At 35.4% G+C, this 16,997-nt stretch overlaps 1 protein-coding gene across 3 annotated transcripts in view; it reads right to left on the bottom strand.

Moving 5' to 3' along the window:
- nrg3b (neuregulin 3b) overlaps nucleotides 1-16,997 on the bottom strand; it is a 159,985-nt gene that overhangs the window by 56,753 nt on the left and 86,235 nt on the right. For all 3 annotated transcript variants that reach the window (XM_058793285.1, XM_058793284.1, XM_058793286.1), the window contains exon 2: nucleotides 6,918-7,050. In XM_058793285.1, the coding sequence (XP_058649268.1) occupies nucleotides 6,918-7,050 (133 nt within the window). The remainder of the gene's footprint in view (nucleotides 1-6,917; nucleotides 7,051-16,997) is intronic.

The raw sequence follows: 16,997 nt of genomic DNA, 5'->3' as shown, positions 1-16,997 counted from the left end.
CTAGCTTTCTTTCAGTATCCATTTTGAAAACTATCGGTTGATTAATCGGTATCGGCCAGTGTGGTCCAACCTAGCTATCGGTATCGGTAAAATCCACTATCGGTCGACCTCTATACACAAGACAGTAATTCTGAAAAAAAAAAGAAATAAAACAATAATAAATTATTTTTTATTAATTAATTAGAGATGCTTTTGACTGTTAAAATTTAATGAAACCATTAAAATGGAATCCAGAACATGAATTGAAAACACAGAATTTGGTAAAAAATAAAACTGAATTTGAGAAAAAATAAAACATACTTTAAATTTATTTTTTGTTAACTTTTAATCAATTGCTGTTAAATGGTGTAAGTTTAAATTAATTAGACATGCTTTTTAATAATAAAATTTAATTTAACCATTAAAACAGAGTATAGAAAAATTTAAATGGAAAAAAGCGGAATCCAGAAAAATTTTAATGAAAAAAAAAAAAAAAACAGAATTTGGAAAAAAATAAAATGGATTTCACAGGGCACCTATATTGATATTGTGGGCACTTAAAAATACTGTGAACAATTCTACATACCTTATTATCCAAATTGTTTACATTTTCTATCAACTGGTTAAAATTTATTGTACTGCGTGTATGCCGCATAAAAATTTGGTTAGCAAAACAGCAGATGCGTTGAATTAAAATGCAGATTTACTCTCTGACAGTCGGTGGTACTGTAGAACCGCAGAAATACAGTGGTTACCCCAGTTGCTCTGGTACACAACACAACACGCAATTTTCTGTTTCTGACACTTGTCAATAAAGGAAATCAAACAATTTCAGATATTTCATTTTTAGATTATTCTTTGGTACTCGTTGTGGTGTTTATCAAAAAGCACCAAATACACAAAGATAGCATATTTTTTATAAATTCATCTTTTTAAACTTTTTGTAATGCCATTCAATACTGTAACAATTGTTTCAGCAATCATGATATTGACATTTTTGTAATGCTTTATTTTACAGTGTCCTTGTTACACGTTACGTTTACATACTATAGTAATAACAGTAAATTATGCCTACTTACATGCAATTAACCCTTATCTTAACCCTATAATAAGTACATGTTATTAATTTACTTACTTAGTACTTAAATGTATAATTACACTGTAACACTATAAGTGTAACCAAAATTTTACACCATCACATGTGTCTTTTTTCTCCCCATTCATTTTTCTGGTCAGTCTCATCTTCTTATCACAGCCTCCCCTGTAGCTGAGACAACACTAAGGTAGTTTGCATAGGATGTTTACATTCTTGAGTGAAAATTAATGTATTTATGCACGCTATAATTATATAGTTTGGTTAACATCCTTCAGATGTTATTTGGGCGTTAAAGAGGGTACGAGAGCGGCGAGTCCTCCCTAAGGCCAGTGAAAAGGAGAGGAGATGGCTTCCTGGATTACCACTATGAGATCTGACAGCTTAATCGTGACTGCTTCTTCAGAAAAGAAAGAGCTTGATAAGAAACTTGAAAAAGAGGATATCGTCATCATTAATATGATTCATTTTGTCAAGTCATATCCCTTAATACCCCTACCAGCGTTTCCAAGATCCTACTCCTGCATTATACATCTACGTCTTTATCATTTGTCTTCAGTGAAGTGCATCGAACAATCCCTCCTGTCAGATTTTCCTTGGTGTGAAATAGACACATTCTATTTATTAATCCTAACACTGTAATTCTCTGCTCTAGCTCTCTTTCTGCCATCCTTCTAGACATTTACAGGCTAAAAACTGATAAAATAACACAGCGTGTTTTAAAATGTAACTTTTAATTAACAGATACAACAATATATCACATTTACTTATTATGAACGTCCATGGCTAAAATGATGAGAAACCGGGTTTTCTCATTACCCCTGTTCACTTTATAAGTGCAATAAAGGTGATGAAAAACAATTCCCAATTGCACAAACGACTGATATTGGAGGCACCCTCTCTGTGCCGTGAACATTAAATTATAAATAGTTCTTATTACAGCAGTACTTGGACACAGCTCTATATTATCTATGTGCATATAATGAACACCAAAGATCTGTTACCATGGCAATGATTGGGAACAACAATCCCATTAGCGGGATTGATAAAAGGCCAAATGGGAAAAAAGGAGAAAAGAGAAAATGAAGGAGAGAAATAACTGCAATAATATGGGTAAAACCTCTGATTACATTTACCGGATGTTGCTGTACTGAATATTAGCCTGTGTTAAGCCTTTAGCCTGAGGTAGCGGTGGTTATTTAAAAAAAAACAACAAAAAAAACACTTAAAAAACATTATTACATTTGAGTGATGAAGAGAAGGCAGATAGGTCTGTGAGATGAAAAATGGCTTGGGGAGCAGTAAAGTGAACTTCTGATAGGGCATAACACTGAACGGATATTCCTAAACATCTGCAAACTCTCATGGAAAAGCACCCTCAGATTTACAGCCAGAGATACAGTAGTCATATGTTTCTGCTTCTGATTTCTCCTAACAATTCTGGTTCTTTAGTGGTTCTATTAATGATTCTTTAATCTCTTAACTGTCACCTCTGTGGGACGCCTACGTTTACTTCACTATTTTACAATTAAATCCTAATCTAATCATGACAAACTGTATATCGTTGGAAAGGTCTAAGACTCCTAAATAGGTATTTTACCACTTTTTCTGTTAAAAAATTATGTAGGAAAAGTAATAGATTAATTTATGACAAGAGTGCACCTGAAAAAAAAAAATCTACATCATAACAGGAGTTCTGACCTTTGTCACAGAAAGTCTTCTTAGTTGCCTTTTTCTCTATCACGAATTAGAAATCATAAGAAATTATATATCAGTTGAAAACTTAAAATCTCAAAATTCATCCTTTGAAACCCATTTTAAAATCAGACACTGCATTACCATGGAAATGGTACATTAAAATCATGTTACAAAATGTTTTCATTCATGAATTATAAAAATTTAAGTTTGGATAGTGCACTATAATGTCTGTGTTCAAAACTGTGAGTGACATTTAAGGGGTTAATGAATAACTATTTAAAATTAAAAAATAAAACAATAGTTCCGATGTCAAACAATAAGATGATTTTAATAATTAACTATTTACATAAATTCTGGCTATATGTTTGTTTAAAAAGGCTTATTTAAAATAATTAATATGCAGTAATATTTTTGAATTAACCGGACTTGTTGGATGAGAACAAGAGTTGAACAGAATTGAGCTAGATTATAATGCTAACTTTGCAACATCGACACTGTTATTGAATTGAATCAATATTGAACTGGCTGAATAATGAAACCACCGCCATCTGTAAAGCCATAATTGAAGCAACATCGACGCAGTTATTGAACTAAACTGAAGCAAAAGTGAACTAGTTATCTTCTGTTGAGCTGCTTTACAGCTAACATTCATTCATTCAGAAATCAGAAAACACTGACTGGCTGAGTATGGCTCATAAGAGATGTCCTTTTGCTAAATGATAGCACTGATTGTGCAGTAGATTTAGTAGCTGTGCTGTGACAACGTTTTATATGCATTGCAGGAATACCTTTAAGGGCCATTTACACTGAATGCATTACATTCTACTCATGACTGCTTTTTCATAGTTTTTCTATGAAAACGTATTTATTATAGTTTCATTTATTATGGAAGCATGCACATGCAAGAACCATTAACAAAACATCATTCGTTTTTAGCACTATTTTAAAATGGAATCAGTTCTCAACCTTTTTTACAGCCCTTTCCTTGAGGAATGCCACGCTAAGGCACTTTAAACCATTCAATAATGACAGATTATTTTATTTACAGAAACATCCTTTGCTAAACAGCAGTATCTCACAGCAAAAAACCCTGCAATTATTTGTTCCAAGCAAAGCCACACATCTCTGAACGAGTTGGACGCATCAAACTCTTCAGGTTAAGTCATTCAGCCATTCCAACGCAGCAGATCAGCGTTCTAATTATACCCTTGAAATGTTGGCTTTTAAAACGACTATCACATGTGCCAAGATGTCCAAAATAGACTACATCGTTCAGCATGACTCCTCCTTTCATCTCACATCGTTAGAGTAATTTGCAGTCTATATTTTAGTGATTTTCAGCATACGTTGTTAAGCCAATCCAGTGCAGACAGTCACAACAGTCTTTGTTTTTTGTGCATTTGCACATGGATTAGTAACAAAAAGGGTAATAGCTACAGATCTTGGAGTCTGTCGTTGTCATTGAAGAAATGTATGAGGCGCCACGAAGGATTTAAATCAAACTTCGCTTATCAATACATACATAAAACACATGCATATACACCTATAAATTACTCACATATACATGTATACTATTGAATGTTCAATATATATATATATGAAATACACATGCACACTAATATGAAATCCATACCAATACACCTTAATGCATATACACTTGTGAATAACTTGCATATACATATAAACTTGAGGCATGCATACACCTATAGAAACTCGCTTTTACGTATAAACTCGATCCATGCATATACACCTAGGCACCACATGCACATACATATAAACTCGCTGCATGCAGACACACCTAGCCTATACATACTCGCATATACATATAAACTTGATCCATGCATATACACCTATAAACACTCGCACATACATATAAACTCGATGCGCGCATACACCCATAAATCACTCGCGCAAACATACAAAATAAAATTCACAAACATATACAATTCTGATAAGAAAGACACATGCTTTAGTTGTGTATATACATATATGCAAGTGATTTCATATGTGGATGTGCGTGAACTTTTCAGTGTAAAAGGAAGCAGCGGCACTTCCGGCGGCATCTCCAAATGCTGGGGCATTTTAAAACGCTTAGCATGGCTTAATGCATTAAAACACCGTTTCTAAAAGACCAAACTCAATAAAAACATTATTAATAAAGCATACGATGTACAGACAAGCAGATGAGTCCAGAATAAGAACGCAACGTGTTTAATTACAGCGTTTCCTCCCATAAGGAATACGCTTAACATGGCTTAATGCGTTAAGACAGAGTTTTTAAAATGCCAAACTCAGTAAACACATTATTAATAAATCAAACTATGTACAGTAGCCTATAGTATGATTTATTAATCATTATGTTTATTGAGTTTGGTCTTTTAATGTTTTAATGCATTAAATTCACTGTAGTAAATCATAAGAGTAATACAAACTTTACGGGTTGACAATGTGTTATTTTAAAAAGTAATTTTAATTAAAATACATCGGACGTATTAACCCTGTTGGTGGAACTGTATAGGCGGTTTTGAAAGAAAAAAAAAAAAACGTGTATTGTAGCAGTACATTTAAACCAGAGAAAGTTTTGAAGTGCTATGCGCTTGATGAATAAGGGACCATCTGACACACCGACTGGATTAAAACGTCCAAAGTATTTTAATCAAAATAACTTTTAACATTTAAAATGACTAATTGTCAAACTGTAAAGCTTGTATTACTCATGTAGTGATTTAATACAGTGAGTTTTTGCCATTACATCCCTTCATATATGTACAGTACACAATTATTTAAATAAAAAAATTACAGTGTCTCATTTTTCATGTAAAATTCTTGTGTACTGTACGTACAGTAAGGGAAATATTGGAAGTATTGTCTAAGGCGAGATATTGGCAAAATATAATCAGTCAGTTAGGCCCACTAGGCGTTTACTATAGCCCTGTAAACATTAATTTGAATTAATTCTTGGCCTTTGTTTTGTATTGTGATGTAAATTTGCAGACGGTCCCTAAAGCAGCCTAGGCGAAAATGCAGCGAATATCAAACATAAAAATAAACTTTATGATAAATGCTTTATATTTTGTTGAAATGTAGTTTTTAAATGAAAAAGTATTACATCGAATTGTGTAATTGGCCAGCAAAGAAAGTCCATGGCTGCTGGAGATGCCACTGTAGCTGCACATGCCAGGGACGCTTAACGTGGCTTAATGCATTAAAACAGTGTTTTTAAAAGATACTCAATAAACATAATGATTAATAAATCATACTATAGGCTACTGTACATAGTTTGATTTATTAATAATGTGTTTACTGAGTTTGGCATTTTAAAAACTCTGTCTTAACGCATTAAGCCATGTTAAGCGTATTCCTTATGGGAGGAAACGCTGTAATTAAACCCGTTGCGTTTTTATTCTGGACTCATCTGCTTGTCTGTACATCGTATGCTTTATTAATAATGTGTTTATTGAGTTTGGTCTTTTTAAAACACTGTTTTAATGCATTAAGCCACGCTAAGCGTTTTAAAATGTCTGTTTAAAATGCATGTGGAGTGCCGCTGCTTCCTTTTACACTGAAATGCCTTCCGTTTTCCACTGAAAAGTTCATGCACATCCACATATGAAATTGTTTGTGAATTTTATTTTGTATGTTTGCGCGAGTGATTTATGGGTGTATGCGCGCATCAAGTTTATATGTATGTGCGAGTGTTTATAGGTGTATATGCATGGATCAAGTTTATATGTATATGCGAGTATGTATAGGCTAGGTGTGTCTGCATGCAGCGAGTTTATATGTATGTGCATGTGGTGCCTAGGTGTATATGCATGGATCAAGTTTATACATATAAGCGAGTTTCTATAGGTGTATGCATGCGTCAAGTTTATATGTATATGCAAGTTATTCACAAGTGTATATGCATTCACATAAGGTGTATTGGCATGGATTTCATGTTAGTGTGCACGTGTATTTCATTTATATATTTTGAACATCCGATAGTATACATGTATATGTGAGTAATTTTTAGGTGTATATGCACGTGTTTTATGTATGTATTGATAAGCGAAGTTTGATTTAAATCCTACGTGGTGCCTCATAGAAATGGTAAAAATGGAAAACCACTTTAATCTGACACACACACATACACACAGAGACTCACCTGCAGTGTCTGTGTACGCCTGCCACTGTTTCAATGATGAAGCACTCTCCCTCATTCAAACAGAAGGCCATCTCCTGACTGTCTTGGCACGGCTTGAAGAACTCCGAACGTACGGTGGAGGTTGTGGGGGCAACTGCATTTGAAAGAGACACAGGAGGGCAAGAAAGATGAGGGGGGGACAGAAAGAGATTATGTAATCAAGATTAAACATGTTTAATCAAATGAATCAAACACTAATAATCCATTCATTTCCATAATGTCCATTCCAGTGATAAAATTACATCTGAGTGATTTCTCAATATTATAACATGAATGGTTTTAATTGAATCACACATTCAAGTACGATGGTTTCACAGTCACTCCACTGATTTCAAATGAGCCCATGTGAGGACCAGAAAATATGCTAGATTCTATTATAGAGCTTATATAGGTAGGGTATGAGGGTTTAATGACACAGGCCATCAGAGATAATAAAGCACATGTAATAAGCTACAACAGGGATTTTTCAAACGTTTTTATGCCACTCTAGCTGTGAGGGACCGTTTATAGAAAGTAGGCAGCTTTTACTGTGAAAATGTATATAATTACATATCATATATACATATTATTAGCAAATATTATACACATGTGTAAAATATTATATATGTATAATAAAATAATTATATTGTGCGATAAAATATTTAGTTGATACTGTTTTTTTTAGACCCAACATTAGGGTACCCATGTATTTACTCATGTACTCATATAAGTACTAGATATATTAACTTATAGCTATGGCTGTCAATATCATAAAAATAATAAATAAAATGATTAATAACAAAAAAAATATTTAATAAAATAGTTATGTATAATGAGTAATATTTACTAAACCAAATTACTTATGACTGAGACCCTCTGTTTGAAAAATCCCGAGTTACATAACTATTTATTCTAATATGTGACCCTGGACCACAAAACCAGTCTTAAGTCGCTGGGGTATATTTATAGCAATAGCCAAAAATACATTGTATGGATCAAATTGTATGGATCAATTTTTCTTTTATGCCAAAAATCATTAGGATATTAAGTAAAGATCATGTTCCATTAAGATATTTTGTAAATTTCCTGCCATAAATATATCAAAACTTAATTTTTGATTAGTAATATGCATTGCTAAGAACTTCATTTGGACAACTTTAAAGATGATTTTCTCATAATTTTGATTTTTTTTTGCTCCCTCAGATTCCAGATTTTCAAATAGCTGTATCTCAGCCAAATATTGTCCGATCCTAACAAACCATACATCAATGGAAAGCTTATTGAATCAGATTCAGATGATGATGTAAAATTGACCCTTATGACTGGTTTTGTGGTCCAGGGTCACATATAGTATTGCACCATCAGTTCTACAAAAGCAATATTCAAACGAGCTGAAACATCACCCTGTTATTTGAAGCTTTGGGAATTCTGATTCATTGTAGAGAAACAATTTGTTCTGATTGTTCTTTTAAACTAATCTGGATAAATCATACCGGTATATATATACATGTTGTTCTCTCTTTAAACTGCAGTGATGATTCACATAAACAGGACTGCTGTTTATAAAAGACAGCCTGCACCTTTTAATCTGAATCTGAATCCGGTTCCCGTGACCCTTCCTCGCTTGCTTGACTTCAACATGGACATCAACATCTGCTCTGCTGTTAGCAGTCACTCTGAACACAAGACCAAGGCCTGCAGCACCTGGTACATATTTACACAGTCATACCACCACCAACCATGCAAGCAGTAAACAATGCACTGAAAGCATGCACAAACATAATCTCCCAGACATCTGCCACATGATGAAATAAAGCAGAGACATTCAAAGACGCCGCTGCCCAATCGAGAGCTACATCTGTAGTAGGAGCTTCCTTACAAGCATGCTTCCTGGTCAAAAACAAGGCAATCCAAATAGCACCAGACACCTGCAGTAACACAGGAAAGGTCAAATCAATCTGTTGTTCTCACATATTGATGGATAAATCTCGGGTCACTGGTGCAGAAGACGATGACGGATTAGAAAATTGTTGAAACGAGAAAAAGAGAACAAAGATGCTTCGTTCGTTTGAGAAAGCTGCGATGGATGACTCCATTACGTGGAGTCACACGGTAGCCAAAAGCGACTGCTTTGCACCATAAACAATACAATAACAGCACCAAATGCCTTATCCTAGCCCTCAGACAGCAACTGACTGGATTTTTCATATCCTCTTGTTCAAGCGTCCATAGAAACGGGGAGTTTTATGACTCAGTATAAATCATCTGCGAAGCATCGATCAAATGACCATTGATCTGCACATTTTGTTGTTAAAACGGAGGATTCTGTTGGGTAGATTATTAGTCTCATTTTTCTCCAGAGTGGCATTTCAAACCTGACTGGTATACTGCTGCTGACTGGCCAGTCGATCAGCAATCAGCAGTGTTTACTGTGTGACCCAGGGCTACTTATGGACTGATCTCTCACCACTACAGCTCTAATATAGGTGCTCATAAAATCTGCCATATTGAGCCCATCCGCAGGCGAGGACTGGCGGAACATGCAATAATCGTTGCACAGGACTATATTAAAAGGGAAAAAAAAATCCTGTATTATAAACACATGATCTCAAGGGGGGTGGCGGAAGTGCTCGGCGAATTAATGAACATTGCAATCGATGCTCTGGGATTCGGAAGTGCTATTAGCAATCAGCTTCATTTTAGAAGTGATCATTGATGTGTTTATTAAATCAAAGGTACAGAACGCCTGCAGAGACAGCACTGAAGCATAGCACCCACAATGCGTGCTTTATTCTTTTGCTTTCTATTGACAGGTTATTGAAACAGAACAGAAATTCAGAGCATGTGGGCGACAACCCCCACCACCCAGCCTAATTAAGTCTGCAGGGAAGTAATGATTTCCTCTGCCCACAACCGGCTTTGCTGTAAAGACAAACTTTTTACAAATGTGACAAAATCTAGCGGCAGCTGATGTAGTACATAGAAATAAATGAGGATGACTACCCAGATCCCATTCTCCGTGTTTGCCATCACCAGTTGAGGCCATCAGAGGAAAAACGAGCGCATTCACACTGTGCACCTGCACTGTGGGACTCGAGAGCGCTCTCTGCACATCAGACACTGTGGTTTCATGGGTGGCCAGCTCATGCATGACATGATAATTGCTCAGCTTCTGGTTATTTAGTGATAAATCCTCCCCTCTTGTTATTCCCAAAATGGTTTGTCATAACATTTGATTCATCCTGGTTGCTTTAAAATTAGCCTATTTTTTCTGGAAGGCAATCTACAAAGTAAGTCCCTTGATAAGGTGCATGAAACAGTCTTGCAGCAGTTCAAAATTGAATCAGAAATCCCTGTGGGTTATTCGTCTGAATAGATGGTATGTGATGAGCTAATGGGCAAAAAATAACATGTCCACCCTTCATGCACACTGAAAAAGGTAAATATATGAATAAATCCTGCAGTGGGAGCTAATGTGAAACTGCAGCTTATCATTTAAAGTACTGGAGTTCAATTACAGTGAAGATTCAGTCAGCTAACAACACTTAATATCTGTTTAAATAACCATCAGATCATTTACTGTATTTTATATGCATTAAGCTATTTGAATCTACTGCCACTAAAACAAGGAAACTCCATAATTTATCCACATTTTTACAACAAATATATATACACTATCTCATTTTGTGTCTTTGGATTTTTTCTTTAAAAGAAGGTAAAATGATGTGTAGGCGTCTAGAGTGGTTTAAAATGAATTGTTTTCTGAACTGGTTCATTTAAATGAAGAGTCCTACTAACCATATCACTGAAATGAATCAGACTTTCCAGTGCTTCATGTGAAATAGAGAAAGAGTAGGCAGGTTAACGCATTTGATTAACTCTTAACTACACAACCCTAAAACAAAATGTACAGTGATACCGCAACTGTCTATATGTGCGAACATGTATATATTCTGAGCCAGAAGAGCAAAAATATGTATCAGTGTAGTCAGGGAGACATGGGGGAAATGTAACACACAAGATTTCTTCAGTAAACAGTGATGACACTTTTCAGCATATGCGGTATTCAGTAGTGTTCTCTCTGCATGAGAAAAATAATCTTAATGCCCAATATTTTTTCTGCTGTCTAAAGTTTGATGCCTTTGAGTTTAAACATATGTTTTCTTTACCGACAGGTTGCTGGTTAAAAGTTACAAACACTGTAGCTGGTAGCTACTGTAGAGTCTGGGCAAATGCAACAACATTAGTTCTGAAAGAAAAATTTAATTACCGAACTGAAAGTGTTTTTAATGCACAATTAACATCATTTCATTAAAACTATCAAGAGTACTGTTCTACTTTTAAAGCGATTACTTTTAGCAAAAAATATTTTTCAAATAATAATTACCTAGGTCCAACTATGACTGTACACAAATTATTTCTGACAGCTAAAAGAAATAATGCCAGAATAAAGGAGAAAACTGTTCAGTATTATTAATAAGTATTAAAGCAGTATGATATTAGTACTCATGTTAGGTGAAGTGGACAATCACTGTGATAGGGACAGTTGGTACCCTTTCTACACACACACACACACACACACACACTAAAACAGCTGATACATTTGTAATAGCCTGGGAGTTCTGAACTGAAGAAAAATGTAAAAATATTTTTGAAGTGCAATTGCCTTGGTCTTCCCTACTTACAGCAGATTAAAATTGTTCAAGTAGCTTTGAACACAAGAGCAAATCATAGTCAGTTGTTCCACTAGCCAGTTCTGCACACATTGTCTTGTATTATGTAATGTATGTATTATAGCATTTCAACAACTCAGCTGTGAAAATAATCAACCAATTTAAAAATTGCAGCAATCCCTAACTCTAATTTATAATTCCCTGGTGTCCCAAAACACCCAAACTGAAGAGATGAAAGGAAAAAGGATTTAAAATATTAAAAGCACATCACTATTAATCACCTCCATATATCTGACAAACCATGCATATCCATGTGTAAAAACACACATGCTTTCTGTCACAGCAAAGACAGCCATGCACATTTACATTTGTAACATTTTCCTGAAAGCCTTCTCGTAATCACCCTGCTCATTAGTGTGCTTATGCGCTGGCATATCTCTGGGGAGACACCAGAACGAGCAGAGTTCTTCTGTGCTATTTACTGCACTGCACATCAAACGCTGCACACACACAGAGCTGGAAGGTCTTCTGGGAACCTGGGCTTAGCTTTCCCATCATGCACCGCTGCCCACTGCCCTGCTGCTCTCTCCTGAGTGGTGTAGTGAGGCAGGGAGTCTGTGTCTGACCGCTGAGCGTACAGAGCTTCTGGGACCCAAGCACCACACATAAGCCATGGCAATTCATTGGTGTTTTGCATATTTTGAATAATGTATGTCAATATATTAGAATAAATTATGTAGGAAACTGTATCTGGTCTTAACTAACAAAAATAGTTATTAAGAGCATATTTTTGTGGGTCAAGATCTTGGATTATACAATATTTAGTTCTGGTCCTCTAATTTGATTGGCCAGTGGCATCCCAGGACATCTGATATACAGTTCACAACTTCTGGGATGTTTCGCCGTTTGTATCACTTCGCTCATCTGTTGGTTAATAGTGTTTCACTATTATGTAGTCTATGTATGTAGACTACATGAAATGTATGTAGGTCTATGAAATCCATTTTTTATCCCCCTAAATTCTGTTTTATTTTATTTTTTTCCAAATTCAGTTTTTTCCATTTCTGGATTCCATGTTTTTTTTAATTTTTCTAAACTCTGTTTTAATGGTTACATTAACTTTTATTCACCAAAAAGCATGTCTAATTAACTGAAATCATGAAACTTACAATATTAAACAGCAATTTATTAAAAGTTCAACAAAAAATTTATTTTAAAGGCCATATGAAATAGGTTTTATTTTTTTCTCAAATTCAGGTTTATTCGTTTCCATTAATTTTCTGGATTCCATTTTAATGGTTTCATTAAATATTAATAATCAAAAGCATCTCTGATTAATTGATTTTAAAAAATACTAATTTATTATTATTTTATCACAATTTTTTATCAACAACTTACTTGTTAGACATAGTATGGACAGTTACACTGTCTATTTTTGTTTTGCTATTTCCAATGATTAATTGTCTCTATCATAAATAAAAACACTTGTTTCAGTCCTGTATGGGTTTTGAACAAATTTAGTTGAGTAAATGACTCAATGACTCACTCTAGGACAGTCATTTGTTTCATTCCTGAATGAATCAATATTTTGAACAAACTGGTTAAGTAAATGACTCAATGACTCACTCAAAGACAGTCTTTTGTTTCATTCCTGAATGAATAAGTGTTTTTAACAAATTGGTTGAATTGGTTGACTCAAAGATTCACTCAAACAGTCATATGTTTCATTCCTGAATGAACAAGTATTTTGAACAAATGGGCTGACTCAAAGATTCACTCAAACAGTCATTTCAATCCTGAATGAATCAGTGTTTTGAACAAATTGGTTGAGTAAATGACTCAATGACTAACTCCTTCCTAAATGAATCAGTGTTTAAAATGAATTGGTTCTGTAAATGACTCAGTGACTCTCCCATACATTCAGTCACCTGTTAGTTGCTGGATGAGTCAGTGTTTTTAAACACATCATTTTATACTGGATGATTCAGTGACTCACTTCACACCATCTACTGGTATAACAATGTATCTTACAGAAGGAATCACTGAAAAAATACCATTGGGCTGTCATATCATCTTTCTTGGACTGCTGTTCAGCCAAATTCGTCAAATTCATCAAATCTGAGAAACAGAACTAAATGTTGTATAATGTTTAATTATAGGAGTACTGCTGCCATGTGGTTACTCAGAGATTAATTAAATGAACTTGAACTCTCTGTACGAGTTGATTTCTCTCTTGTACGCATTTCACTACGTACAGGCCATGACACAAGTCACCTACGCACATGATCACCTTTGACAGCCCCCACCTTGCTTTTCCCTCTCACACCTACCCAGTGGGGCCACCTGTCATGGACAAATGGAGGTTAGTGTGGGGACTTGTGCGTAAAAGCGTAAGCCTTTACTGTCAGAGGGATGGCGGGCCATGAACGCTTCTGCTTACTGACAGCCCATGATGGCTGTACACACAGACATCTGTCACACAGTAACAGCATGCCCTGTCCTTCACCGGTCAAGATGACAGGCCCTTGGGGCAACTTTCTGCAATAAGCAACTAGTATTGGGGAGTGAGAACTGGTTACATTTAAAAAAAAAAAAAATAAACAAATAAATACTGGAATCCAATAGTCTTCATGACATTCAGTTTTGTTAATGGCTCCTGAATGTCTCCATTCTTTCTCCACTGTGGAGGGAAACAGTGCACTAAAATACCCTGCCAGTGTTTCCTGCACAGCAGGACTGTGCTGATACCGAATCTACAGCAAAAGAAATCATGTTTTAGCTGAGTTGAGGCTTTCACTCTGAACTGAATGTGATGAAAGTAATAGGCCTGTTTCATGTACTAAAATAATTGTTAATGCAATTGTGAAGTATGTAGGTACTGTATGTTAAAATATTTGCACAAATTATTGCACTATAGTCTATAAAAATCCTTTTTGATCAACCCAACATAGCAACATTGGCTCAGCCATGAGGCATGAGGTTTGGGCAGGACTTTGTATTTGGCCACCAAACGGCAGGCAGGGGGCATGTTAAAACCTGTAATTGTTACAGAAACCTGTATAAAACCAGTAATTGTTTTTGTGATTTCATGTGCAAATTGAGCATAAATTCTACAGTGCTGCTTTAAAAAAAAAAAAACAGTCGTAAATTCCTTACAATTTCCATCCCTACTTAACTACAAGGTCTTTATGTGTAAGAAAACCTGCAGAAAGCCAAACTCACAATAGGCTACTTTAACAAATGGAGATAAATGACGAGTACCAATGATTGCCTGAAACACACTGAGGTTATGGATTAAGTATATAGATCTGCTAATGCCATTAGTGTTGCGAGAGCATTTTTACTCTGTGCTTTGAGCATTTTCATTATGCTAAGCAAATTAAAAGCTTTCACCTCTGAATTACAGTGAAGATGAAAAAGATGATTTACTTCCAAAAAGGACGAAGCTAGAGAGTGCTACAGGGCTTACTTTTGTAAGACATGATGCTACCGAAAATTATTTTTGGTCATGAATATAGCACATTTTAATCTGTTCATAGAGCCACCATGAAATTAACATTTTCTTTCTTTCTTTCCTTCCTTTTTTAAAGTGAAGTACCCTGCCCATTTTTCATTTAGATATTCCTGCAGTTCAGAAAGCTCAGATGACAGCATGTATGAGGCAAGCAAAACTGCAACAAACTCGTATAATGGATCGCTGCGCCAGCACAGCACCTTTGCATATCAGACAGTTGAAGTTTCCGAGTAAACAGTGATTTTTCGCGCTGCGCTTGCATTAACATCATCACAATGGATCTCCTGGTCAGTCTTAGTGTAAGAGGTCTGAAGTAGCATATTTGCTAAAGCAGGGACGATTGATGTTGAACATTAAGGAAGTAAGAAAATCAGGATTGAATGGCATAAAACCCACTTATTCCAATGTACATTTTTATTTTTTTTGCATTTAGTGAAAATCTTTTTGATAGCTACCATAGAGCATACATCGCAGCATGCCTTCCACACTGGGTAACTATATAAAGATCCTGCAAAGTTCATTACAGCAGTCTAAAATAACCATAATTGAACAGGAAAAAAACGAGGGAAGACAATTTGTTGCTCTGTTAAGAAGAGTTGAAAGTGTCTAGACAGATGACTTCCCCTGAGAGGAAAAGGAGACTGACTCATTAAATCCCCCTGCGAGGCAAAGACAGGGAAAACTTAAGACTGATTAATGCCAGAAACGAGACCCATTACTGCTCTGAACAGAAAAAAAAAATTCAGACAGAATAACTCTCAGAAAAGGGTGCGATCTAGATAGGTGAATGGACTTGTCTTAGCACTTCCCCTGGAAACAATGACAGCCATGGCTGACAAAAGTGTGCCTGACTAAATGCAAGTGACAGTTAAGACAAAACTGAGGCATGGGAAAGTTAAATGAGAGTCTGCCATGCCAAAAACATATTAAAAATACAGAATCATGATGGACTGGACAGGGAACAAATCTAAATGGTTTTAGTGCGCTAAAAGCAAACATCCTTAATTAAGCGAAATGTCTCATATGCATTAGTAGAATATAAAAGGCAAATTATGTGCTTTCACAACCTCCGCTATGATAGTCCATAAATGGCTTTGAATTGCACAACTTGAAATGGTATGAATTATTAAGCCTTCCATTCATAAGCCGGAAACATCTCACAAACATCTCCCAACACCACCAAAAGGGTTCTAATGTTTCCTGAATGAAAGAAAACAGATAATATATAAAAATAGATGATGTAGAGGCATATTAGTGCAGATTGTATGCTTTTAACGAACAAAGGGGTGGATTTCCATCTAGTCTCTAAAAAGGTATTAACTTCATTACCTGTTGATCGTGTGACAGAAAAAATAAGTGGCTCATAATGTGATGAATGTATAAACAAAAAGCAGCAACAAATGTAAAAGCTGCTACCTTCCTGTTTTATTATAGATAAAAGTCATCTTAAATCTACAGAAAATGGCAGCATTTTAAGGCATCAGATGCTCCCGATGCGAAGGCTGTTAAAAAAGCTAGCATTTTATTTACGCTGCCTTCTAGCATACACTCTTAAAAATAAAGGTGCTTCAAAAGGTTCTTCACAGAGATGCCATAGAAGAACCAATTTTGGTTCCACAAAGAACCATTCAGTTGAACCATTCCACAAAGAGCCATCTCTTTTTTTCTTACCTTTTTATAATCTGAAGAACCTTCCTTTGCCACAAAGATCCTTTTGTGAAACAGAAAGGTTCTTCAGATGTTTAAGGTTCTTTATGGAACCATTTCGACAAAAAGGTTCTTCTATGGCATCGTGAAGCACCTTTATTTTTAAGAGTGGTCTGTACTTTGTCTTAGTCAAGTACTAAGGCAGCACTGTACATGTTCTTAATGGTG

This window comes from Onychostoma macrolepis, chromosome 12 (assembly GCF_012432095.1).
Source record: "Onychostoma macrolepis isolate SWU-2019 chromosome 12, ASM1243209v1, whole genome shotgun sequence".
NCBI classification, from domain to species: Eukaryota; Metazoa; Chordata; class Actinopteri; order Cypriniformes; family Cyprinidae; genus Onychostoma; species Onychostoma macrolepis.
The sequence above is the reverse complement of the archived record's forward strand: the minus strand, read 5'-3'. Positions and strand labels throughout refer to the sequence as shown.